A 26,148-nucleotide genomic window follows, 5' to 3' on the forward strand; every position below is an offset into this window, starting at 1 on the left:
TCACATCCTAACAGAGGGGAGGGAAGTTCCCAAGGTTCAACAAGCACACAAAGATCAGGAGCATCTTTATATTCACATCCTGGATGTCCCGCTAAACGTCACCCTTCACCAGAGGCAGAGAGAGAGAGGGAGGGAGACGGAGGGAGGGAGGGAGGGAGGGAAGGGCTGACAATGTGGAGGGAAGTGCTCAGCGAGAAAGGAAGAGAGGAAGAGGGGAACTACGAGCGAGGGAGGGAAGGAAGGAAGCTAAAGATAGATTTTTTTTCTCAGAGGGGTTTGGTTTGTTCTTTGACTCTTTAAAGTTCTGTCATTCCACAAAGAAAAGAGAAAAGGTCATGAGGGAAAAACTGAGGACAGCGAAGCAAAAGTTGTTTTAGAAAAAGGAGGAAAAACCGAAATGACGACGAGGTCATGTTTGGAAATAATAGAAGTCAAGCAGATGAGAAACGCTTCATATTAAAGTATAGAGTATTTCAGTTGCACGCTCACTTGTTCTGACCAGTGTTTTCTTTTTACTTGCACCAACATATATGAAATAAAAACAAGTGTCCCACAGAGTGATCATTCAGCTCAGTTAATCTCGTCTGCAGGAGAAAAAAAAAACAAGCCCTCCTCTGTTCCCGCTTGAGACCAAACTGAAAGAACCTTTCTGCTCGGAGCATAAACCCGTCAGATCAGCTGCATGTGGAGCACACAGATTAACTGCAAACTCACACAACACAGCATTGTTCTCGACACACAAACACAAACGCACTCCGTCTGAATGGTGCTAAAGACGAAATAATTATCTTTTTGGTGCCCTACTGTGTTTTTATGAGCTAAAACTTCTGTTGTGTGCAAAGTAAGGGTGAAACTACATCTGTGAAGAGAAAATCTAGTTAGAAATAGCAGCATTTGTTGGACATGAACCGTATAATAAAGAGAAATAAAGAGTCTACAGACACGCTGCCACCACAGGGTCGACGTGTACCAGCGTCTGAATCTGCACAATGAGGCGGGAAAACATGGGATTCATAACACAACCGACTCTTCTGAAGAGTTTTACTTTCACACGGTTCAGACGGCGTCAAACAACCTGCGAATGTTTTACAGGTTTCAAAGAAAATCTTATCGTGAGCTAATGAGAGTTTCTCTTGAGTAATCTCGAAACCAGTGACCCCAATTAAACCTGCACCCATTTCAGCCTCTGACGCAGCAGATAATCCAAACTGATAATTTAATGGGTGGAACAAAGGCGGAGTATCCAAATCCTCCTCCTCCTACTTTAACCTTTACCTCTCTTCATTCATCGGTGATTGTTTTTGTCATAATCAAAGTCAGATGTTATACTTTTATATAGAACAAGACAAATTCTATATCATATAACATGAGGATACAAATCTTTACTTTACCTAGAAATTGAAATTTTTCTCTTCAAAAGCTTAATTAACAACTTGTCATATTTTAATGGCTTTTTCAGTTTTCTGTATGTAAAGAAACAACGTTGAGGATTTTAACTTGAATTTCTAAATTCCCCTGTTTTAGAGTCTGACGTTTTTATTGATCTGCTCCCGTTTGCGGTGGCTCCTGTTCGATTTCAATGATTTCGTCCATAGTTCACATTATAAAATGAATATTCCATCAGCTCATGGAGCCAAATCCCTCTTTTACTGTGAAGCACCTGCAGGAAGCACCGACATCATTGAAGTGGCAGAAAATGGCAACAACTCAAAAATACAGCACCTGAGTCTGAATGTCAAGTTTTTTTCATCTCATTCAAAGATTCTTTTTTTTTACTTTACTAAATAAACTTTTTAAAATAACTTTAATAACTGTTGAGAAAAAGAAAAATTCAATGTAAATTTTAAAAATATGGAGGTAACTTTAAATTGCATCCAGTTAAAGTCAAGTTATCCCGTGATACTGTTAAAGGCTCCATTGAGTTTAGTTAAAGTTTCCACTATATTTTGAGCTTAATTGAAGTGTGGTCAAAATACTGGTGATGAAATGGAATAACTGGAGCTCAGCTGTCTTTACAATGTGTCACTGCCACCTACATTTGCTTTGGATTTCCCCGACAACTAAAACTGTAAAAAAAGCAGCCAATAGAATAAATCTAACAAAACGAGATTATCTAACTAGTGGACGTCTTCGTGGGAACTAAACTGGGAAAGAATCCAGAATCTCCTTGTTTCTACTCACCAGGATTCCTCCGCCTCCTAGTCCACCAAAGTACCAGATGTAGCTGGCCAGGCGGTCCTGCTGGATGTAGGTGATTTCCCCCATAGGAAACAGCAGCAGCAGGTTGGCAAGGATACAGCAGAGGGCCAGAGGCAGCAGTGCCAGACCCAGAGTCCTGGCGAAGCCCACCGAGCAACACATTGTTCACCCAGAGACGCACACGCAGCCGCAGGGAAGAGAGCCGAGGAGTGGAGTGGGCCGAGGAGACCCGCGAAGGAAGAGACGCAGGGGAGGGCAGGGTCGGAGCAGCTGTGGAGCCAGGAAACTCAAACCAGTGACGGGAGTTTGCTGGTTGAATGTATGTGTGTGTGTGTGTGTTAGTGCCGAACAGATGCTGCTTCCCTTACTGACGGGGTTCTGCCATGACACAACGTGCGCCAGGAAACACTCGCAGGAAGGAAGCTGACCAATGGCTGCGCAGAGGTCAGTCACAAATGGGGGGAAATCTAGCAAGTGTGAGTGTGTGTGTGTGTGTGTTTCCCACAGCCAGCAGGGCCTCAATCAGCTCTCTAAAGAATTACTGAGTCACAACAACGGGTTTACATATTTAATACATAATCGCTGCATTCCTTCCTAATCCCTTTCCCTACATGGAGAACACATGCATACAGTGTGTGTGATTAGTCTGTAGAAGGTCCCACTGCTGGAGGTGAAATCTGATAAATGATTATTAACTGTCCAAAATCCAAAGATAGTCATTTGTGGGGTGAAGCAATTAGTGGATTGATTGATTCAGTGACTAATGAGCAATACGTTCGATAGACAAATCATCATTTAGGTAAATATTTAATCAACAACTTCACAGGTTGCAGCTTCTTCACTGTGAATCTCTTGGCATTGGATCATGAATCGGACAACACAAGCAAAAACAAAATGAAAACCCACATGATTAAATTGAAGATGTACATTTTAGCATTTTCGGACATATTCCAGATCAAATGATTAACTGCATTAATCATTTGATAAAATCTTCAATGAATTAATAAGATAGAAACAAGTCGAAGCCCGAAATTGGAGAAACATCCTCGATTACATTTGAAAGCCACGATTTTGCCCAACACGACTTAAATGATAAATTATTTAGCTGATGACTAAATTTCATGATCCTCTCTTGTCTAAAACATTTTCTTCTTAACAGATCATGTAAGTTTATTGCTTTAAATTAGCTTCCAGTTTGTTTTGCCTTATACCTGAGAACCTCTCATAATAAACATTTTGTTTCTTATATTTTCCGCATTCCCCGTAAAGATTTGCGCTATGGTAAGATGTCCGTCTCGGTGTCTGTAGGTCAGACTGATACAGCAGCTCTGCAGGTTGGTCAATGGGTCACAACATGACACAAACCTGTGCTAGTGTGTCAGAAAGCCACAGACACTGTTCATGTGTGTCGCCGTGGCCCAGTTGTGAAGTACATTTTCATCCTGCTGGAATTCCGCACATCCAGATAAACTGAGCAGTTGGCTTTGAAACTGACCACTAACGACCTGCGTTAATTAAGAGCCAACAAGTAACAACACGTAAAACAGAGCTTGTGTTTTGGGGCGACGGAACATAATATGGTTCTTTGTGGTAAACGGCCGGTACCAGGAGCAGTAAGCAGATCAACGCCGACACAAAGTCCAGCGTCCACATGGAGCGACTTGCTCTGCAGCAGAAACACGACCGAGAGGCCTGCTCCCAGGATTTAAGTGGCTTAAGAGCTGTTTACCAACTCAACCACTGTTTTCCACACAGGCCAATCCACACTGCATGTGCTGTAATGTCATTTATTCTGTCTGCCCGTCTATTTATCTCGTCTGTGTGGTTCTGATGTGAAGCTCGTACAGAAACACCACATACCAACTTGACCACAAGCATGTTGTGATGATTTTAAACTGAGAGAAATAATCTGTGAGCACATTTCATTTAATTTATAGTTTTCTTCTGTTGTACATTCTGTATTTTTACATTCTAATATTGCGATATAATGCACATATCCTGTTAAAGCATTATACTGTTCTTTGTAAATAAATAAATAATCTGTATATGATCATTAATGTTTTGTTTTGTGAGATTTTGTAAATATATATATATGTGAAAAGATTAATTTGGCTGTTTAAGTATGAAACATGTAAATTAGCCAGTCATCTGCAGAAAGCCTGAGAGAAGAGGAAGAAGTATCTTTATTCAGTCAGTTTATAGATATGTAATATTTCTCTAAGCATAACTTTATTTCTTCGAATATCATTTATTAAAGTAAAAGTTCTTAAAATACTCAATTGCATTCAAAACATGCATTAAATACAACTATGAAAGCATTATCTTTTTATCTTTACATGTAATATAAATTAGTGCAGTCAAAAAAAAAATTGATGTAAAAAATATCTTAACACATAAAGGAACAGTTCATCCTTCAGTTTATCAAAGAACTTTGTACATCAACACATCTAGAGACACATGGTTTACACCGACATCTGAAAAGTAATTCAAGCTGTCGGACAAATGTAGTGGAGTAAAAAGTACAACATGTCCTTCTGAGAGGCAGTTGAGTAGAAGTACAAGTACCTCAAACGTGTACTTATGTACAGTACTGGAGTAAATGTACACTGTACTAGCTCCATGATTGTTAGTACTAAGCATTGCTTGAGGAAAAAAACATTTTATTGTCATTTGTCTAAAAAAGTCATTTTCATTTCATTTAGCACCAAAGATCATTTGAAATATTGACTGTTAAATCTTCATCTGCAGAAACACATACACTTCATTCCAAAGTGTAGGAAAATAGAAAAAAGTAACGTGACACTTATTCACATTATGTTTTTAAGGGATTCAACCTTAGTTTCATTATAAAATACAGTAAATACTATAAAGAAACAGAAACAAATCGATTTCAGTCTAAAACAAGAACATGATGAAATGAGGCACTAGGACAGTTTCACAAACCTTATCAAGTTACATTTGGTAATAATATCAATCATCTGACTGAGGGAGTGAAAAAACAACCTCTCTACATCTCGTGTGTAGAGATTTGAACGGTTTGTCTGATTATTAACGGCACTGAGGACGATGTGTTTTCAATGTCGTCTGTTTTTCTCCCTCTCGGCAGGATTACTCAAAAACTACAGAACCGATTTCCATAGAATTTCATGGACGAAAAGTCCATCACATTCTGGAGTGGATCGGGTCAGAACATGTGTCTAGTATCCCTGAGCACATCCGTCAGCTCGGGGGTCTGATCCCGCCCACAGCACCCGGGTCGGACGCTCGGCTTGATTGACAGATGGATTCCACCAATCCCCCACTGTGATGATCTGTCCCCGCCCAAACTGAGACCTCCTGTGGCCTGTGTGTTTCAATGAAGATAAATAGAAAAGGCATGTGTCACTATTATGCAAAGTAAACTAACCATCGGTTTGTTTATTTGTCGGTTTGTAAGTTTGTTTGTTTGTAAGCAAGAACCCACAAACACGTTCATTCATTTTATTTCCTTGTTCACGCCTTTGATTGGATTTCCTGGTTAACGATTATCAAAGCAATTAGTGTCATATTATAAGTGTCCATGAAACATTAACACATTAAACGAAGGAACACGCATGTTGTGAGTTATTTTGTTAGCAAGAAAAAATCTTCTTTCTAATTAAGACAAATAGATTTTTAACTAACAAAGATAATTGATTCCAACATGTCCCTTGATGCCACAATATAAGTTCATTTAAAGTTGTTTGCTCAAATTGTTTTGGGAAAATCACTGTCTCCAACTAATAAAAGTAATATGAAGCAGCTTCATTTATCAATTTATTTATCATTTATTTAACTAGGAAGGTCCCATTTTGATACAATGCCCCGTTTTATATATAAATACAAGCAGAGGCAGATAAAACAGAAGAACATATGTAAAAAACTCAGAGATCAGACTAAAGCACGAACCGGACACAGAAACACAGAGAGTCACGCAGAGTTATTGTGTTTGCATGTAACGTGCTTGAGGAGTCACATTGTGACTTAATGGTAATACAATGTTGTACGGTGGCGTGACATGATAATAACAATGGAACAAAAAGATTAAAGCGCCTGCGAGTAGTAATCAGTGAGCAATGAGGAACTTCACCAGTGAAACATGGTGATTTGCAACACATGGCCAAGAACTCTAGTGAAGCATCTCTACTAAATCCTTCACTGCACGCCCCGGGGCCGGATTTAACAAGTGGTTTGGTTCCTTCCACAAAAGCTGCTTCCAGACGTGCACTGAATTCCCGATAATCTCCTGAAAGTTTTCCGGACGCAAGAATCGAATATCCAAGCCAGCTGCTGTGGACGTGCTCCCGAGTTTTTACTGTGAATTTTCAGCTGATGGCAAGTTCCCAAAAAAGCCAAAGAGCAACTTGAGTCAGGGAAGAGAAAACTAATAATATCCGTCTTGCTTGTTTCAGCCACGGTCTCACTTGTCGATGGCCAATGTTACATAATAACAAAACCGGTAATGTGACTCATCAACTTCTATGTAACTCACTTATGGAAAATGTCGTAATTACATGGCCCGAGGAGGTTTCACCCCCGTTGGTTTGTTTGTCAGCACACACACACACACACACACACACACACACACACACACACACACACACACACACAATCTATAGACTAGATTTCCATGAAACTTGGTGGAAGGATGATACCTGGGCTGAAAAAGAACCAATGAATTTTTATTTGAGTGTGTGAAATTTGGAGCAAATCCATATAAAAATCTAGATCTACTGGATTTGAATGTGGTTGGGCATTGCTGGATGTATGTGTTCCACTGAGTATCACTCCAGTTAAAACATTTGTCACCAATGCAACATACCAACACCTCCAACCCCAACTCGCCTGTTGTGACACCACATTTAAATCTGTGAAAATGTCACAAAAAAAGCTCCGTCACTCGATGTGAAAGAAAGGGAAGGGGATTTCCTGGATTCACCTCTTTGCCCACATCCATTTGAATTGGCTCTTTCTTGGTTCATGTCCTATCCTTCCACCAGGTTGCAAGCACTGACAGCTGTTGCCTTATTCATGTAATAAAATGAAGTACCTGTGACTGGCCACTTGACTTTTTGGCCTCGTCTTTTCAGCTCGTCAGCTACTTCCTGGTCGACCCCCTCCTCCAGATGAACCAGCCACTCATCAGCTATAGACACAGAATAATGGATCACACTTACACCATGGGACACAGCTCTAATATAAGATATGTTCATATGAGATCATCTTTTATAATTGACTTGTACCTCACTAAATACTGTATTTATATATATATATTTTCCTTGTACTGTCACGTTTTATATTATTTCATCTTCTTAACGACACGTTGATGTAACATATATATGTACTGTATGTACAACCATCACACATTTATCATAATTTTCTTGAATTAATTAAATCTAACATGTTTTGGCCGTTGTATTTATGAGCACCAATACAGGAAATACAGTTCTGTGTGTTGTATAATAACCAAATGAAATGAAGGTCAGTGTGAGTTCACAAGAGGAAATAAACCAACCTGCAGTATTTTGACTAAACTCACATATTCATTAATCAATAACCAGGACATGATGTTCAGCTGTAGGTAAGACACGCTAAAACATGTTTAAAATGTGTGTGTGTGTGTGTGTGTGTGTGTGTGTGTGTGTGTGTGTGTTGTCAGGGATTGTCTTTACTTTTTTGGTCATATTCTACGTAGACTCTCGGTGCGTCCAGTGCTTGTTGTGGATTCATCCCGAACTCCAGCATGTTCAGCAACACCTAAACACAACATCCGTCTCAGTTATTAACACATAAAACATTAAACACATAAGGTTGAACCAGGAACACCAAGGTACCGATGTAGACATTGGATTAGACAAAGAAAAGAAGCTGAATCCCACAATAACTAGCACTAACTATTCCTTTTCTGACTTATCAGCAAAATAAACAAACAACACCAACTGACAAATGTGTTAAGCAACAAAAAGGAGGAGTGATTTTTGAACTCTTCCTCTCACTCTAATGCAGATCTCTCTGTACCTGGACGTGTCCCTGTGTTTGCATCAAAGCCCCCATCAGCCCGAGTGCAGCGAGGAGTTGTGGTTTTTCTGATTTGGTTGCAGAGGCAGTGAGGAGTGCAGCCATTATGGTGTGGTACGGCCGCTTCCCCCCGGCGACACAGTTGACGTGGTTACGACGCAGAGAAAAGCTGGCACCGCGATTCTGTAAAAGAGGCAGAAAGAGTTTTTCATACATCATAACAATAAATCAACCTTTTCCTTCAGTCATACAAATTATTTGTTAAATGTCTCTTTTTTGAGAACCAGTCTGGAAATTCTACTTTCGATCTACGAAGAATAATATAATATAATTTACAATGTTACTAAAGCAATATATCCATATAATGGTTTATGGTGTCATATTAGACACAAACACACCATTCATTCCTCTTATTTGAGGGTAATGATACTGTGCAAAACAGTCCTATAAAATATGACACACACACACACACACACACACACACACACACACACACACACACACACACACACACACACACACACACACACACACACACACACACACACACACACACACACACACACACACACACACACAGCCTTTCTAACCCTTCACACCTGTAGTGAGAACCCACAATCCTCTGGGATGAGCCCAGTCCCAAAGCCCATATAGTTGCTGTTAACGAATGAGCAGGCATTCCCCTCCCTGTCCATCACACAGAAATAGACTGTGTCACTTCCTGTCATCAGGCCCGGCTCCAATCCCTCCATGGCCCTACAAAACACACACACACAAAACACACACACACACACACACACACACACACACACACACACACACACACACACACACACACACACACACACACACACACACACACACACACACACACACACACACACACACACACACAGAAATGAGAAGATGACGATGAGATAATGAAGACACAAATGATTAATGGTGAAAAACCCCAGAGCTCATATTGTTACTATGAAATATATGAGAAAAGGGAGGCCAATCAAATACAGCAAGAAATATCGGAACAGACAGCAGGGCTATATATAAATATGTTGTATAGGATATTATGAAAGACTTTGCTCGCACTTTAGATCATAAGTCATAACTGAAGGTGCATTATTTTCCTCTCCAACAGAAAACTAACCTCAAGGAATTCTTTAAATTGTTTAAATGAGGCGTGAAACTTCATTTGAAGGCGTTTTGTGACAGAAGACACAGAACATCAGTAATAAACTACATGCTCCTGTCTGCTATTGAATAAAGAAACATTGTAGAGCGTTGGCTGATAAAACCTGATCTAGGACCAGCTGCATGTAAACCCAGGTTGTAAAGTCACCAGGTTATCGCAGTGCATGTGAACATGATTTGAATTTCCCGCTCTCTCTCAGTTAATTGGTTTATTATGTGACGTCATTAGACAAGGATTTTTCATTGTTTGTGCTAATGAGTGAGATTATGGATAATCATAATAATGATCTTTAATAATAAGGTACTTTTTAAAACTTACGTCAAAACAAGCATTACTGCGTGCCATTGAGCACACACCCATGCACATTAAAATTGTGCCTTAAAATTCCTTTGGCATGCAGTCAGATTAAACATTGACAAGGCAAATATTCAGTTACCAAAACAAATCACAAATTCAGCGGATCTGACGGAAAGAGAAAAACTTCCAAAGTTTAAGAGGGGCAACAAACGTCAAAAGCACGGCCACGTTTATATTGATTTTACAGTGAATACAAACGGGGAACAGACACCGGGCCTTGAGCACATGATCTGAGAAGACGACCACTTGAACAATGAACCAACTAACACCTGTTAACAACTGGCTTTTGTCTGCAGTGGGAATAGATCCAATCAGCATTCACTCAGGTCAAACATCTGCAGAAGACGATTGTAATCGCTCTGACTGGTAGTCATGGAAACGCACAACATCCGGTGGAAACGTGCTACCTTTGCAGCAAGCGAGGTGAGAGAGCCTATCACAGAGAGAGACGTCACATGATGCAACAAAAGAGATGTGATGATGAGGAGTAATTGTTCTGCGGAGGAAGATCTGACAGTTCACCTGAATGTCAGGCCTGGAGGAAGTGAGAGCTGTCAGGAGAGACAGGATTTCTTCAATTAAGCATAACAATAGAAGGTCAAGCGGGCGTGTTGCAGAACCAGAGAATTGGGTGCAGGTAATAACTGTCTCGGACTCATCTTTAGTCACGATGTGAGGGTGAGTCAGATCTACATCTTCAATTCATAACAATAGAACAGCAGAACTACAAAGACAAACACTTCCATTACAAATTAGGTACTAAACGTTCAAAGCTTCCGTCAGCTGGAATTGTTTTGATTGAAAGAGGCACCGAATGGACCTGGTGACACGAGGTTCAGAGGTCAAACGCTGAGTGAAAACTACACCAAGATCTTTTGATGGCAAAAATGAGAGAGGAAACTCTGAGACATCCAATTACTCACAGAATCTAGACAATCATGGAGGGCGGAACAGTTAATGAGGGTTTTTCAGGTTTAACAGTGAAGTTAAGTTGTGTGTCATCAGCATACCAATGGTAATATACATGAGTGAGTTAATCAGATGGTCCAGAGGCCATCTACTTTATATGTAGAGAACAGAGTCGGGCCAAGGATGGATCCTTAAGGGATCCTGCTCAAGAGAGAGGCAGACAGATAATAAGTGATGTGAACAGGGAAGGATCTGACAAGTATGATCAATGGGGTCAAAGGCAGCGGATAAATATATCTACTAATTCCAAAAATCTCTGTCTCTCTGTGTGTATGTAAAATAAATACCTTGAGCAATTATGTCTCTAACATCTGGAGAAATTGTTGGGCAACAACTTTTTCTAATATCTTAGAAAAGAGCAGGAGTTTGGAAATGGGCCTGTAGTTATCGGAGGTAGCTAGGGAAGATTTCTTTAGGGAGAGGGAGGAGTATGATTAGTATTTACTTTATAATTAGTATTTGTGAGTAACTCATCCTCGCTAATTCGAGGTTTCCAACACAAACGTATGACAAAATATATCATCATGTTAATTAACCAGGCTGTTTTAACAGGCTGTTTTATGCTTTTATAATATTTTGTAATGATGTGTTTGTTTAACAACTAATAAATACCTAAGGTTCAAAGTCTACAGCACTGACCAGTGAATAGAAATGGCTAACAAAACACACCCCCACACCCACACCCACACACACACACACACACACAGGAGGAGGGATGAGACTTGAAGGGATGGACATAAAGGTTGTGGGGTCGTAAAAGTATAAAGTCCTATCTTAAGTCAACAAAGCAGGGCTGGTACACACTGGTACTAACAGACACACACACGCACGCACACACACACACACACGCACACGCACGCAGACACACACACGCACACAAACACACACCTGTCCATGCGGATGTGCTGCGCTCGCTCATGGCTGTAGCTCTTCTCCAGTAAGGCTTCCAGAGGGATGGTCACATGGTCTGGATCGCCCAGGTAACGCAGAGCATCAGTTAGTGCCAGACGCACAGCCTCCACCAAAACATGGATGTAGTCCGAGCTGTTGTGGCCCATAGCTACAAACACACACACAAACAAACACACACACATTGATTTATATAGATAATACAAATGATAGATAAACTAATGTCTCATCAAATGAAACGTGACACTGAGAAATGTATGGTGGCATAAACGTAACTGAATCTTCTGGAATGAATATAAAGGAATTTGGTCAGATCTCCATCTGACTTACAATTATGAGCAGTTTTATTTTAAGTAATTCGACACAATTGTATTTTTCTTCTCCATGTTTAATACATAATTCAAACATTCACAGTGTAGGATGGAAAAGGTATTTGTTGCCCTTGGCTAATGTCACCAACAACAGCTAATTGGAGCAAACCTGGACTCCGACCAATGAAATCAGAAATGAGGTTTGGATTACAGCTGATCTGACGAACAAAAAACATTCAGAATATTATAATATAAAATTCCCTTAAGGTACTGGATGGACGACCTGAATACATCCAGCTACTGTCTGTCGCTGGGGCTGAGGCTTACAAATGGCATATTTGTAAAAAGGTGGAAGGAATTATAAAGTCTTCTCAAGTTTAAACAGTGACAGAGTCCGTTTGGTCGTCAGCAACTTGTGCTTCGAAAAACCAGGCCCATTTTTAGGGATTTCTTAATGTTACGTGGTCCAATCACCTCCACTTAATCAGGTGAAAAGCTCAGAATCTCAATCTCCTTACACTGGAAGTATCTGGGTTGTTATGAAACAAGCTTTGGGAGACTTTAGTGAACTATTGCTTTAACTTCACAGTGGTGCTTTGTGTCCCTGTGGTCACCTTTGAGAGGGAAGTTCTCCAGGATGTTGAGCAGCAGCAGGGCAGCCAGTCCCTGACTGTTGGGTGGGGGCTCCCACAGGCACACGCCCTGAGCACACAACGGAGTCAGACACTCTGCTGACTAAGTTATTAAAGTACAGATACCATAAGTCTCTATGATCCCTGACCTCACCTTGTACTCTGTGCTTATCGGAGTGATGATTTCACTGTCGTGGCTGCTGACATCATCCAGAGTCATGACTCCTCCATGTTGGCTGATGACATCAACGATGGCTCGGGCCACTCTGCCCTGGTAGAACGCTGGTTTCCCCCGTTCACCCAGCTCCTGTTGATGCATCGGTCCACCAGTATTACAATCAATCTACAATTCAATCAATCAACCCGTCTCATTGCATCCTTCCTGCCCTTCTACATCTTTTAACCAAAGTAAGAAAAGCCCACAAAGTCCAGAGTTTTAAAATGATGACGTGTCCACTACTGTGTCCACTCCTCTCCATGGGATTGAATGAACAGGAAAGCGTGTGTGAATGTGGGATTTTTCACCACAAACAATTGAAATAGTCAAGAAAGTCGTCAGTAAAATTAAAACGCCTCCCCCTGTCCCCTTGATACATTCCCACCAGTTCCTTAAAAGCTATTTTACAAAGGAAGTTTGTTAATTATTTTGTTAAATCATAAATGTGCTCTTTGCATAAGTTCTTATTATTGTCATTGCTGAGGAATGTGTGCGTGTGTTGTATGGTTTCATTTTCATGGGCGTGTTGATGAGTAAACAATGCATGTTTTGATGGTGAATCATAAGCAGACAAACACACACACACAAACGTTTAGACTTCCCCTCACTGCCCCTTTCCACTTTCCAGTCCAACATCCTAGTGGAGTCCAGGTATTTTACCCAGTATCCCTCTGGGTTCATCCAAAGTCTTACCATACAGAAGGTTAAGTCATATTTAGATAATTAATACAAACTCTGGAAGGATGTACAGTCTCCTGCTTGTCTAAATAAAATGAGCTCAAAAAGTTTTTTTGTTTTGCATCTTTACCTTCAGCGTCTTGGCCAGGGCGTGGTTTCTGAATACTTGGCCACATTTCGGAGCATGACTGTCAATTAGCAGGTCCCCACCTAGTTCCTTCCCATCATCTCTCAGAGCGGCCACCCATTTGGCCCAGTGGTGAGCTGTTACCTCGGCAACAGGAAACCCCACCTCTGCGAGCTCCACCGCTCCGCTCAGCACCTCCTGAAAGGACAGCTAGAGGAAAAGGCAGTGGAAACACTCGTGAGCTCACAGGAAAGCTTGCCAGGCCGGAAGTGTGAGTCAATGTTTTGAGAAGAAATACTGCATGTGGAGACTAAAACTGGTTTCTATCTCCCCCGGATTTACTACAGAAAAATAATAATCAATGGCAAGCTCTTCAGTAAATAATTTGGGGTCATTCAGGGTCAAATCATCAAACTTTTGGGCCACACCGTCGAACATATTGATGAAACTTGGCCTGATAGTTGTGTTAACATAAGAAACCCCTGTGAAATGTCATGTGTCTCGGTCATTTCTCCTTTAACACAGGTCCCAGAGACATTTTTCTTCTGTTTTAAAGATACTGATATCCAGATACTGGCTTCTGGATACCTGAGTGCTACATAATACACACATAAAAACAGTTCTACACATAGACAAACCTTGTGGCTACCAAAGAGCTGTACGGTGTCACACCAACACGCAGGGGCCCCAGGAACTGTGACATTCAGCACATCAAAAGGGGAAGGAGGGGCCTCTGCCGTGTAACCGCGGCCTTCCAGGAACTCCAGGGTCAGAGCTCGGGGCGAACGACCACTGCGTGACACAGAGAGAGGCTCAGCCAATCATTCTGAACCAAGACGACGACGACAACAAAAGCAGCGAGAGAAGAGTCGCCACCTGCCGTTAATTCCTCGGATCTCTCCAGTGTTTCCGTTGAAGAACAAGCAGAAGGCGTCTCCACCAAGACCGGTGCTGCACGGCTCCGTTACCGCCAGGGCCGCTGCTATGGCAACTGCAGCATCTGCCGCATTGCCACCTCGCTTCAGGACATCTGGATGCAAACACACGACAGACTCAACAGATTGTATTTAATTTACGACATGTTTCAAGGCAGCTACGGGTTCTCAGCACCTAACATACAACAAACTGAAAATATCTCACTGGCCTCCGGTGGTATTTAACCATTTTAAATGCTCAGTTTTTAGACTGAGCTGCACAAATAGAAATCCCTTCACCTTAAATTGTATCTCAAATATTGAACAACTTGTGACAACTTCCTGGTAATGCCAAGGAGGTATTTTAAAGTAATCTGGACTCTCATCATGTCTCCGCCAAGGAGCTTATGTTTTTGGCCAGTCTGTTGGCGGACATCTAAAATGGATAGCTTGAGTAAAGCTGAATTAAAAAATATATCTCGAACTTGAATAATGAGAATCAGGGCTGTCTAATTTTCGATTCCATAGGTTTCTCACATGACCAAATCAGGGATCTCCAGTTTGACATATCTACACCATCACTCAGGCAAGTTTATTCAAGATAAAGGGGGCAATGTAGATGGGTTGGATTGTGGACAATTCAAGATATCTGAAGCAAATTTCATTAAACTACTTTAAAACGGTTTCTTTACTTCACTGATAAACTATGATCATCTTCAGTTCCAGATACTTGCAGCTTCACTCTGACTAGTTCAGATTTCATTTAAACTGTAGACAGCTTCAATTAAAGGGGAATTACCTAGAATCATGTGCACCAGGCTTGTGTAACACTGGTTCCATGCGTTTCTCATGTGACCAAATCATTCAACCAAACTTTATTTGTGGCTTCTCCGGTTTGTTTTGGTGAGAGAACGATGTTTTCATGTGTTCACTTCCGAATGTAAAAACTGTCATTTTGTGTTTGGAAACACTGAGAAACTTTTTCCTGGATCTTTTCCTGGAGCTCGTCCATCCTCCGGGCTCCTTGTCCCCACTCACCCAGTCCTGCAGCGGAAGCCAGCGGCTGACTGGACGCCACACAGCCGCGTAGACACACCACGGGAGACCGACGAGAGCGGAAGGTCAAGTCCGGGTCCATTTTGTTTGAGCCAGCACCGACAGAAACGAGGGGAAATCAACTGACGGAGGAGAAACACCGCTGGACTCCGAGCCACTCATCGATTACTCTGGGGTCGATTGAGTTTGACTCGACTGGGAAACAGCAGCGCAGAGAAGAGGAAGACCGATGACATCGATGAGAATAATTTATTAATATAGTTTATTTATTTAGCACTTTTAAAAAAACAGAGTTTACAAAGTACTTTGACAGCAAAGCAATAAAGGTAAATATAAGAGAAATAGCAATCAGCAGGATGCAATGTGACAAGGTAACAAGGTAGGGTTCAAATTAAATGAATAAATATAAAGCTGTGACACGTGAAAACTTGAACACATAAAAGCAGCAATATGAAAATAAATATAAATGAACAGGTAAAAGAAAAATGTTAAAAGAAAACGATAAAAACAGTAAAAACATAACTAAACATGAAAGCAAGTCTATAATAAAAAAGGGTTTTAAGAAGTGATTTAAGAAATCGCTGACTCTGAAAGCTGATGGCAAGAGTCACCTTTGGTTTTCTACCTCGACTTTGGAACCGCCAGCGGGATCCACCTGAGGATCTAAGGTTCCGTGCGGGCACATAATGGGTCAATGATTTCTGATCTCATAATTTTACGACTTTCACTATTACTAAGATCTAATCTCAGGTTTTGTTTCCATATGGCCCTTATTCTCCATCGTAGATTAGCCACCTTATCACCATGCATGTAATATACATTTATTGTCAGCAACATAAACCAACCAGCTTTCTGCAAAGTCCATTGTAGTTGAAAAGATAATTTATTACTTCAGTGTAATTTAAAAAAGGGAACCCTTGTTATGACTCACAAAATCCAGATCATTAACTGGATCCACACCTAATTTCCCCTCTTCATAGATAATAGGGTTTAAGGGTTTGCCTGATTTTTTGTATTTAAGAATGAAAGTGGAAAGAAATTCCTGGATTCGAGCTCTTGATCAAATCTGGTCCAGAGGTGAACCAGTTCTTCTTTGGTCCACACATCACTCTTCCATCAAGTTTCCACAAAATCAATTTACTACAAACAAACAGCGTTGAAAACACGGAGGCAGAATGACTCAGTCGAGCGCACTCCTCCGTCAAGGCCCCTGAGATTCAATCAAGCTGCACCAAATGAAATTTTAAATTACAAACACCCAAAGCTGAACAATGGATTTTCTTCTTCTGACTAATGAAGAGGTTCTTCTCAGTAAACGTGTGGTTATCTGCACCGAGGGGCTGTATCGACCGATGTCTGTCACTTCCTCTTCTGTCTCCATGTACACAAAACACTTGGTAGAACATTAACTCCTATTTCCTCACTAGTGCATCTGTGTGCACGATAACCACGTTAATGCCTCCATGCCTGTGTGTGTGTGTGTGTGTGTGTGTGTGTGTGTGTGTGTGTGTGTGTGTGTGGGTGTGTGTGTGTGTGTGGGTGTGGGTGTGTGTGCATGTATGTTTGTTACAGTGTGTGACATACGACGGCTGGCTGCTGTAAAAGCAGTGAGATCACACACGGTGATGGAGGGGGCATCTATAAAGCCTCAACAGCCAGAAGCAGACAAGGTCTTTGAGTCGACGCCACGAAGAGGACAGAGAATTCTTGAAGGAGGTTAACGAAGGAATTATCAGGAGGCTGAAGTTGGGGATAATACATAAGGCCAGAAAATCCAGCAGATTTCACACTAAAATTCAGTTTGAGAGTCCAGACGTCCTTGTGTTTTTAAAAACCCCCGGAGTGTGTTTCTGTCAGAGGCGTCTCGAGCATCAGTGTCAGAATGTGTTCGGGCAGTTTTGCCAAGTGTTTGGGGATCACCCTGATTCCTCTCGCAATCGCGTGCGTGCTGTGCAACATCCTGCTCTTCTTCCCCAGCGGGGAGTCTGTGGACAGAGACAACATCACAGAGGAGGTCTGGTACTTCGGAGGCATCCTGGGATCTGGAGTGTTGGTGAGTGCGTCGGTCGCAGCCTCTTAAACGAGAGGATTTGCTTCTTCTAGAAAATCATAATAGTTGTTTTACATTTTGATCAAATACATGATTAATACATTATTTCAGATTATAATTGATAGATTAATCTAAATTGAAAAAAATCGGCCAAAATAACTTGTAGTGAGAAATAAAATTTTCCTGGACAATTTTTCTAAAAAAGCATCTAAACATTGGCTATAAAATTCATTGTAGATAAACCAGGTAGGATGAACACAAAGTTTTCTAACTTCACTCTGAGTCATAGACGTGGTTCCTCTGCTCGGTGGTAAAAGTTATTCACCAGTGACATAACAGATTTCACCTGCTGTTACAGTCAAGGAGATTGTGTTATCAATTAATTGCCGTCTTTTAGCAGGAGTACACAAAAACTACTCTCGATTTTCTTGAAACTTGGTAGAAGGGTTCAGTGAGTCAAGAGAATCGAGAGTGGAAACCATCAAGGCTTTTTTTTTCTGACTTTCTTGAAAATTGTGAATGTTTATGTGAATTTCCCAAGAAATAAAGAAGAGATCTTTATGAGAAAATATCAGGCAAGTGTAGAGTTCTAATATCTATGAAGACGGGAAAATTGCTGCAGATCCAGATCATTATCCAGATCTGATCTCAATACCTGTATGTGCAATATGGTGATAAAGTAATGAGCTTTGGGGGAAGTATGCGCTATCGATGTTACATCAGAGTGTGTGTGTGTGTGTGTGTTTGTGTGTGTGTGTGTGTGTGTGTGTGTGTGTGTGTGTGTGTGTGTGTGTGTGTGTGTGTGTGTGTGTGTGTGTGTGTGTGTGTGTCTGTGTGCGTGTGTGTGTGTGTTTACTTTGTCAACAGATGATCTTCCCAGCACTGGTCTTCCTGGGCCTGAAGAACAATGACTGCTGCGGTTGCTGTGGCAACGAGAGCTGTGGACGGAGCTTTGCGGTGAGGAGATGTTTCACCATTCAACTTCAAACCGAATCCAAATGATCATTTACAGCAGGTTTCAGAATCAGAGGATCTTAGTTTATTTTATTTTATTGCTGGTTAATGTTAAACATTAACATAAATATCTTATCCAGTATCTTCAGCATTGTTAACATTATCTGTGAAAGGCTCGTATCAGCTTATTTTTATCAGCCAATAATATAAATCTGTCATTGAGTAAAAACTAAATATGTTAAGCTTAATGAATGGCTTGAATTAAAACTGATCACTTAAACTTGTCGTGTGTTAACTCACTGTGGGTCTGGATAACAAACACATGTGCACACACACTCACACACGTACACAGAGAACTTCATGAGATTTCCATAACTTCAACGAGAAACTCCTCTAATGAGAGTTTCACATGACTTTTGCACAAAGCAGGTGTTGTACTGCAGCAGGCGCACACGCCGATCAATACTCCAGGAATGTGTAGGTGTGTGAGGAATGAATCACAAATAAAACTGCTGCACACACACACACACACACACACACACACACACACACACCATCAGTAGCTCTGTGCAGGCCACACTCTGTTAACGACCTTCAGCCCTTGTCTCTACACAGCAAGAGAATAACCTCATTGTTTTCATTGTTTAAGTTAGAAGCGAGCTCGCTCAACCTATTGATTCCCAACATGAGCGACTGTTTCGACCCTCTTTCTCTCCTCTGTCTCTGTAGATGCTGAGCTCCATGCTGTTTGCAGCTGTGGGGGTTTTGGGGGCTGGTTACTCAGTTATCGTTTCTTCCGTGGCCCTCAGCCATGGACCTAAGTGTGGGACAGCCACCAACGTGACAAATTGGGTGTATCCCTTCTCCAATGGGTGAGACTCATAAGTCACATTACAACGTTTGTTTCATATTATGTGTGTAACCACCAATGTAGAAACTGTGTGGTTTATCTCTCAGTGAAAAGAATTGAGGCTTTCATCGTTAATCTATGCAAATTCTAAAAGCATGTATGTTTTTTACATGCAGTCCATGCTAGAAGTCACCATACTTTATAAAGTAAGGTTGGGACTTTACTAAATTATGGAGAGACCTAACAGTTCTAACAACAAGCAGGCACTTGTCAGAAGTTTAAGTTGAGTCTAAGTTAACTGGTTCTGTGACATTAGGCTCATTCATTAATAAACTTATTATCCAGGTCGTGTGTTTCTCACCCTCCCTCTGCAGAGACTACCTGTCCAACAAAGACATCTGGTCGCTGTGTGTAGAGCCGGCCGGCGTGGTGTCCTGGCATCTGTCCCTGTTCTCCGTGCTGCTGGTCATGGGTCTAATCCAGGCGGTGCTGTGTGGCGTGCAGGTGCTGAACGGCCTGCTGGGAGCTCTGTGTGGGGGCTGTGGCTGCTGCGGAGGGGTCAGTATCTACTCTATAGTCTGAAGTTACTGAACCAGGTTTCTGTGGCTGTAGGAACGCAGCAGACGTCCAGTCAGTCACAGAAAAGTCAGAGAAACACAGGAAAGATAAACAATACTCTATTTTATAACATTATTTTACTTCAAGTAAAATAAATACAATTCTCAATTAGACATTTGCACAATCACTAAAGGGAAAGACCAATTAAACCAAGAATCTTTATCATAATAATTATTATAAGAAGGACATATTAATATGAATACTAACAGTCAAAGTAATCTTTTTACACTCTCTTGTGTGGAGATCTGTCGGGACATCAGATCCCAAATACCCAGTAAACCACTTACCCACATAATTAGCAATAAATTAAATCTAATTTACACACTGTCCATGGCCCCATTTACTTACTGACTTGACTCATGTTTGTGTTTCAGAGTGACGGAGCCGTCTGAGCGCCGCCTGCAGCTGTGAGAGTCTGAAGGTCTCAGAGTTTCTGTAGTTTCTTGCTCTGTCGACGATACACGGCAGCAACTTGAGCTAATTGATCACCTTTCCTGTAACACTGGTGAAATGACAGAGCTCCATCTTCTCAGTCGAAATGTTTCTCTGTTTTCCTACGCTCGGCATATAAGTGACCTCCTGTTGTATATGTTTGTATCTGTTGTTGCCTCTTTAGCGATGTCGTGCGGTGCAACGCTGACATTACATCAACCAGTTAACAAAGACACTATTTTTATATAAACGTGAAAAGTAAATGAGACATGATCAGACTGTGCAGCTGCTGCAAATCTACTGTTTTTACTATCTAGACAAAATTAAAAGGAGATAATAACCTGCTGGAAAACAAATGTGTTTTTTTATTTTCAATCTCACGAATTCATGCTTGTGTATTTGTGTCAATAAAAAAAAAATCAATTGCTTGCGTGTCTTGAAGTGAAAGTTCTACAAACATGAGGAGATTAACTTCTAATAAATCACAGAACATGTCTCTGCTCATTGCTTATTGAGCTTATTGATTATTGATAAAATTGCATCAGTAGTCACAGGGTAACTGCGGCAATGATACAGTTAAGTGTGAAGTCTATGGATGGACATCAGGGACAAAGCAGAGGACTGTGGGAAACTGAGTCAATGTGAGGGATCGACATTGTTATACACTCATCACAGTAAACGATAGTATTCATATAAGCTCAATACTACTACTACTACTCAGTGGAGGTGGGCTGCAGGGGTCGGTGGACTTGACCTAACCTTAACCTAAACACAACCTTAACCTAACCTTAACTTAAACACAATCTAACATTACCTTAAACACAGTCTAACATTACCTTAAACACAACCTTAACCTAACCTTAACTTAAACACAATCTAACATTACCTTAAACACAACCTTAACCTAAATTTAAACCTAGACTTAAAACATGACTCCCTATTAAGACAATTCCCCATAATGTGACTATGTAAACAAATTCAGGTCCCCACAACATGAGTAATACCTGGACCACACACACACACACACACACACACACACACACACACACACACACACACACACACACACACACACACACACACACACACGGGGGGTGAAAACAATGCACTGCTGATGGGTAATGAAGCATCCATCAAAATCCATCTATACACAGCAGTAATATAGAAATATCATTATAACAGTAAATATGACAAATAGATTAAACTATTTAAAGTGATCTGGTAAATAGTCTTGATGACCAATCAAAGAGCTTTCTATGTATTTTGCATTCACACGCACACACACACTGTAATGTGCACTTTGTCTAACACACATCAGTCACACACGGCCTGCACAGACGTTTCATATCCTCACACTTTATACACCAATGCCGCAAAGCTTGAATGTATGTATGCAAAGTGGCTGCACTGATGACGGCTGACTGATCACTACCTAAGACACAGCCTCAACTCGGTCAGCCATGTTTTTTTGCTTCTGTTTGACATCATGCATTTGGATCAACTTTTTCTGGAGTGCCGCTTTAATAAAGGGTCAGAATTTATGCCTGTAGCTTGTAAATTCAGTGTCACACGCACAGACAGGATATTTGCGTGTCCATCTCTTTGTAATTACATATATATATATATATATATATGTAAAAGGAGATAATACAAGTTGCTGTAGTAGAGCAGCACACGAATCCCAAACCATACGGACCCCTGAATAGAGCCTTCACCATAATGATGGTGAAGCAGAAATGTGGCTGAACGAGTTCAACCAGCGTCTTCGGCTCTGATTGGCCGTGGATCCAGGGTGAGTCTCATCCTGTTGTTTCAGTGCGAGGGAAACAACTCGAGTGGAGATTGGCCAATTAGATAGGCCAGGCCCTAACCTAGGACATTGCTAAGATGTGGCTATTTTTCTATGACAGGATTTGAATAAAATGAAATCAAATGTTCCATCAGTTGAGGTGTGGTGTTCTCGGGTGCGCTACAAGCTTTCCTCTGACAGAGGACAGGTGTAATTAGGGCCATTCAGGCAACTGCTATGTTTGTGCACGTCATTTCCACTGACTCTCCAAATTGAATATAGAGCTGTCTGATGAGGAAATCTTAGAAACCTAGAAAGGGCTCTACATTCCAGTATTGTTAAATGTCAAAAACTGGTTTCGACATTCCACAGCAAGTGCAGTTCAAAATGAGTGTAAGGTCGGGGAAACAGTTGGAGTCTGAAGAACAGTTCATCCAAAGCTCCACAGCCAACACTGCACTTACTACTGACGTCCTCAAAAATATGGCCGTCAAGTTTGAAGTTGAACTTGAGCGGTGAAAAGATTTCAGTTGAGGAACTCGCTCCCTCAGGGAAAAACCCCAAAAAGCCAAAGAAGCTCCTGTCTGTCATGTTTGTTATGTTTTGTCATATATGGCCAGTGAGGTGAGAGGTGTGGTTTTTACATTTTTATTATTTATCCAACATCACAATATCTCCACAACATTGACATAGTGATTTTATTTGATTTCATTTCGTGAACATTTGATCACAAAACACTTTCTCATGAGATGAATAAAATGACAGTTGGGGACCAAGTTGTAAAAGCATTGATTTAATACAACTGTCTGTCTGCGTCTGTGATTAAAAAGGTAAAAAAATATGGCGTTGATATTAATAGCTAGAACTGTGCTCCTCATCAGGTCCTTGCATTTGATGTATTGAGTATTTATGACTGCAGGGTTTGTTTCTAGTGACTGACTGTGTCCCTCTGCTGTTTGATGCAGGTAGTGCACAGTGGAGTCTTCACTGAAAACTGCTGCTACCAGAGAAAAAGGTTGATGGAAGCAAAGTTCCAAGCCAGAAAAAAACACAATAAAACCATCGGAGTTGGTGCCAGAACACGAAAGGACAATGTCTCACTGTACGGTATGTAACAGATGAAATAATTGGAATAATTATTTCTAATTATTAGTGAGGAGTTGTTTCAATTTGGGTGTGTGCTGCACCACCAATCCCAGTTTAAGTGTTTAATTATTGTCTCCAACCAGACCATAGTCTCAATGAAGTATTTAAATTCAGACCAACTTCTTACCGGGACAGAGACGGTCGCAGTGGATCAAATATTTTCTTCTGACACCAACGGCCTCGTCGAGCACGTTTAACTTCTGGTGAGTGTTGTTTGTTCTCTTTGCAAAAGGTACCTTAACTTACAATAATTATCTTTGTCTTTTTCCAAATGAGTTCACAATTTGTAACATTTAGAGTTAGGTCTTGTTGAAGAAAAAGTCTAACTGGATATCTTTTAATGTACCTTTCAATAATAAAGGGTGTACAAATATTTGTAAATGTTGAAAACGACAATTCCATTTTTTTAATTTATAACTTCAAAATAATTTAAGAAAAACTATGAACATACCTGTTTGTCTAGATTGAGGCTCTGAGAATAATTTGTGTAAATTGTAAAGCCTACAGACACAAGATACAAATAGTGGATACATGAATAAAGGTGATTTGTATGTTTTGTACATGTGGTTGTACGTTGTGAATGAGAAGGAATGCTCTTAATTTAAAACTGATTCCATAAAATTGTTGGATAAAAATGTACATGGTAAACGTTTCTTACTTCCTTGTACATCTCTGCAGGTTGAAAGGTCCAACTCTGCAAAAAGATGAAATTGGTATTATATTTCGTTCTTTTTTTCTGAATAATCAAAACAAATGATTTGCTGTGTTGACGATAACATGTTGAATATCATAGTAATTATCTTCTTTTCATTCTGCTTCTGTTCCATTTTCTCCAGCAGTTACAAATGACTCTGATTGCTGTTGTGCTTGTTGGTAAGTTAATCTCCAAGTGTTCATGGTAGTAAAATGTTATATCCTTTACTCTCGATTCATTTGCGGGAGTGGTACGTAGGCAACTGGACTTGCTTCTTCAGAACTGAGGTCGCTTTGTGTGACATGTGAAAGGTCTTCCAAGAAAAACAAGTCCAGTTGCCTGTTTGAAAACACGTACAACTCAAGGAGAAGAATCTGGAGGAGAATCTTCACACACATATTTTTCTAATAATCAGATTTTTTTGTTGTTGTTGTTTTCATCAGGAAGCTACCAGCAACACCTGAAACCAGGTGGTGACCAGCAACGTAGCAACAAAGGTAACAAGCAGATTCCTGCCAAACCAGGTGAAGACAACCAACCAGGAAAATATCCACACCCCGGTAATGAAGACAAACCACATAAAGACAACCAACCAGGAAAATATCCAAAACCCGGTAACGAAGACAAACCGCATAAAGACAACAAACCAGGAAAATATCCAAAACCCGGTAACGAAGACAAACCGCATAAAGACAACCAACCAGGAAAATATCCAAAACCCGGTAACGAAGACAAACCACATAAAGACAACAAACCAGGAAAATATCCAAAACACGGTAACGAAGACAAACCACATAAAGACAACAAACCAGGAAAATATCCAAAACACGGTAACGAAGACAAACCACATAAAGACAACAAACCAGGAAAATATCCAAAACCCGGTAACGAAGACAAACCACATAAAGACAACAAACCAGGAAAATATCCAAAACCAGGTAACGAAGACAAACCACATAAAGACAACAAACCAGGAAAATATCCAAAACACGGTAACGAAGACAAACCACATAAAGACAACAAACCAGGAAAATATCCAAAACCAGGTAACGAAGACAAACCGCATAAAGACAACAAACCAGGAAAATATCCAAAACCCGGTAACGAAGACAAACCGCATAAAGACAACAAACCAGGAAAATATCCAAAACCCGGTAACGAAGACAAACCGCATAAAGACAACAAACCAGGAAAATATCCAAAACCCGGTAACGAAGACAAACCGCATAAAGACAACAAACCAGGAAAATATCCAAAACCCGGTAACGAAGACAAACCGCATAAAGACAACAAACCAGGAAAATATCCAAAACCCGGTAACGAAGACAAACCGCATAAAGACAACAAACCAGGAAAATATCCAAAACCCGGTAACGAAGACAAACCGCATAAAGACAACAAACCAGGAAAATATCCAAAACCCGGTAACGAAGACAAACCACATAAAGACAACAAACCAGGAAAATATCCAAAACCCGGTAACGAAGACAAACCACATAAAGACAACAAACCAGGAAAATATCCAAAACCCGGTAACGAAGACAAACCACATAAAGACAACAAACCAGGAAAATATCCAAAACACGGTAACGAAGACAAACCACATAAAGACAACAAACCAGGAAAATATCCACACACCGGTAAGGAAGACAAACCAGATAAAGACAACCAACCAGGAAAATATCCACACACCGGTAAGGAAGACAAACCAGATAAAGACAACAAACCAGGAAAATATCCAAACACCGGTAAGGAAGACAAACCACATAAAGACAACAAACCAGGAAAATATCCACACACCGGTAAGGAAGACAAACCAGATAAAGACAACCAACCAGGAAAATATCCACACACCGGTAAGGAAGACAAACCAGATAAAGACAACAAACCAGGAAAATATCCAAACACCGGTAAGGAAGACAAACCAGATAAAGACAACAAACCAGGAAAATATCCACACACCGGTAAGGAAGACAAACCAGATAAAGACAACAAACCAGGAAAATATCCACACACCGGTA

General features: G+C 40.7%; 3 protein-coding genes and 1 long non-coding RNA gene across 8 annotated transcripts in view; 2 read left to right on the top strand and 2 right to left on the bottom strand.

The window, feature by feature from the left end:
- The window catches only part of tm4sf18 (transmembrane 4 L six family member 18), a 5,322-nt gene extending 2,767 nt beyond the window's left edge, over window positions 1-2,555 (bottom strand). For both annotated transcript variants that reach the window (XR_004613585.1, XM_034582398.1), the window contains exon 1: window positions 2,182-2,555. Coding sequence is in view for 1 of the 2 variants with exons in the window: in XM_034582398.1 (XP_034438289.1) it covers window positions 2,182-2,361 (180 nt within the window). In the remaining variant the exon portion in view is untranslated. The remainder of the gene's footprint in view (window positions 1-2,181) is intronic.
- Window positions 2,556-4,317: 1,762 nt separating this feature from the next.
- LOC117759904 lies at window positions 4,318-4,976 on the top strand. The gene is made up of 2 exons (XR_004613586.1): window positions 4,318-4,718; window positions 4,756-4,976. It is a non-coding gene; the product is annotated as an uncharacterized LOC117759904 (long non-coding RNA).
- On the bottom strand, window positions 4,968-15,755 carry LOC117759901 (glutathione hydrolase-like YwrD proenzyme). Of its 2 annotated transcripts, XM_034582396.1 has the most exons (14): window positions 15,577-15,755; window positions 14,501-14,654; window positions 14,263-14,416; window positions 13,628-13,834; window positions 12,757-12,909; window positions 12,585-12,672; window positions 11,639-11,810; window positions 8,835-8,991; window positions 8,236-8,418; window positions 7,890-7,974; window positions 7,268-7,363; window positions 7,063-7,094; window positions 5,374-5,542; window positions 4,968-5,166 (listed from the first exon to the last, which is right to left on the bottom strand). In XM_034582396.1, the coding sequence occupies exons 1-13, from the start codon at window positions 15,674-15,676 to the stop codon at window positions 5,384-5,386; spliced, it is 1,740 nt and encodes a 579-aa protein (XP_034438287.1). In that variant the 5' UTR covers window positions 15,677-15,755; the 3' UTR covers window positions 4,968-5,166; window positions 5,374-5,383. The 2 variants fall into 2 exon arrangements, with proteins under 2 accessions (XP_034438287.1, XP_034438288.1); XM_034582397.1 differs by lacking the exon at window positions 7,063-7,094.
- A 1,367-nt stretch (window positions 15,756-17,122) lies between these two features.
- On the top strand, window positions 17,123-20,923 carry tm4sf4 (transmembrane 4 L six family member 4). 3 transcript variants are annotated; one of them, XM_034582401.1, is made up of 5 exons: window positions 17,123-17,647; window positions 18,512-18,601; window positions 19,328-19,470; window positions 19,864-20,006; window positions 20,441-20,923. In XM_034582401.1, the coding sequence occupies exons 1-5, from the start codon at window positions 17,477-17,479 to the stop codon at window positions 20,443-20,445; spliced, it is 552 nt and encodes a 183-aa protein (XP_034438292.1). In that variant the 5' UTR covers window positions 17,123-17,476; the 3' UTR covers window positions 20,446-20,923. The 3 variants fall into 3 exon arrangements, with proteins under 3 accessions (XP_034438292.1, XP_034438290.1, XP_034438291.1); XM_034582400.1 differs by having other exon boundaries at window positions 17,130-17,647; window positions 19,823-20,006; XM_034582399.1 differs by lacking the exon at window positions 20,441-20,923 and having other exon boundaries at window positions 17,125-17,647; window positions 19,823-20,030.
- Window positions 20,924-26,148: the final 5,225 nt, after the last annotated feature.

The sequence above is a fragment of the Hippoglossus hippoglossus genome, chromosome 4 (genome assembly GCF_009819705.1).
Source record: "Hippoglossus hippoglossus isolate fHipHip1 chromosome 4, fHipHip1.pri, whole genome shotgun sequence".
Taxonomy (NCBI): domain Eukaryota; kingdom Metazoa; phylum Chordata; class Actinopteri; order Pleuronectiformes; family Pleuronectidae; genus Hippoglossus; species Hippoglossus hippoglossus.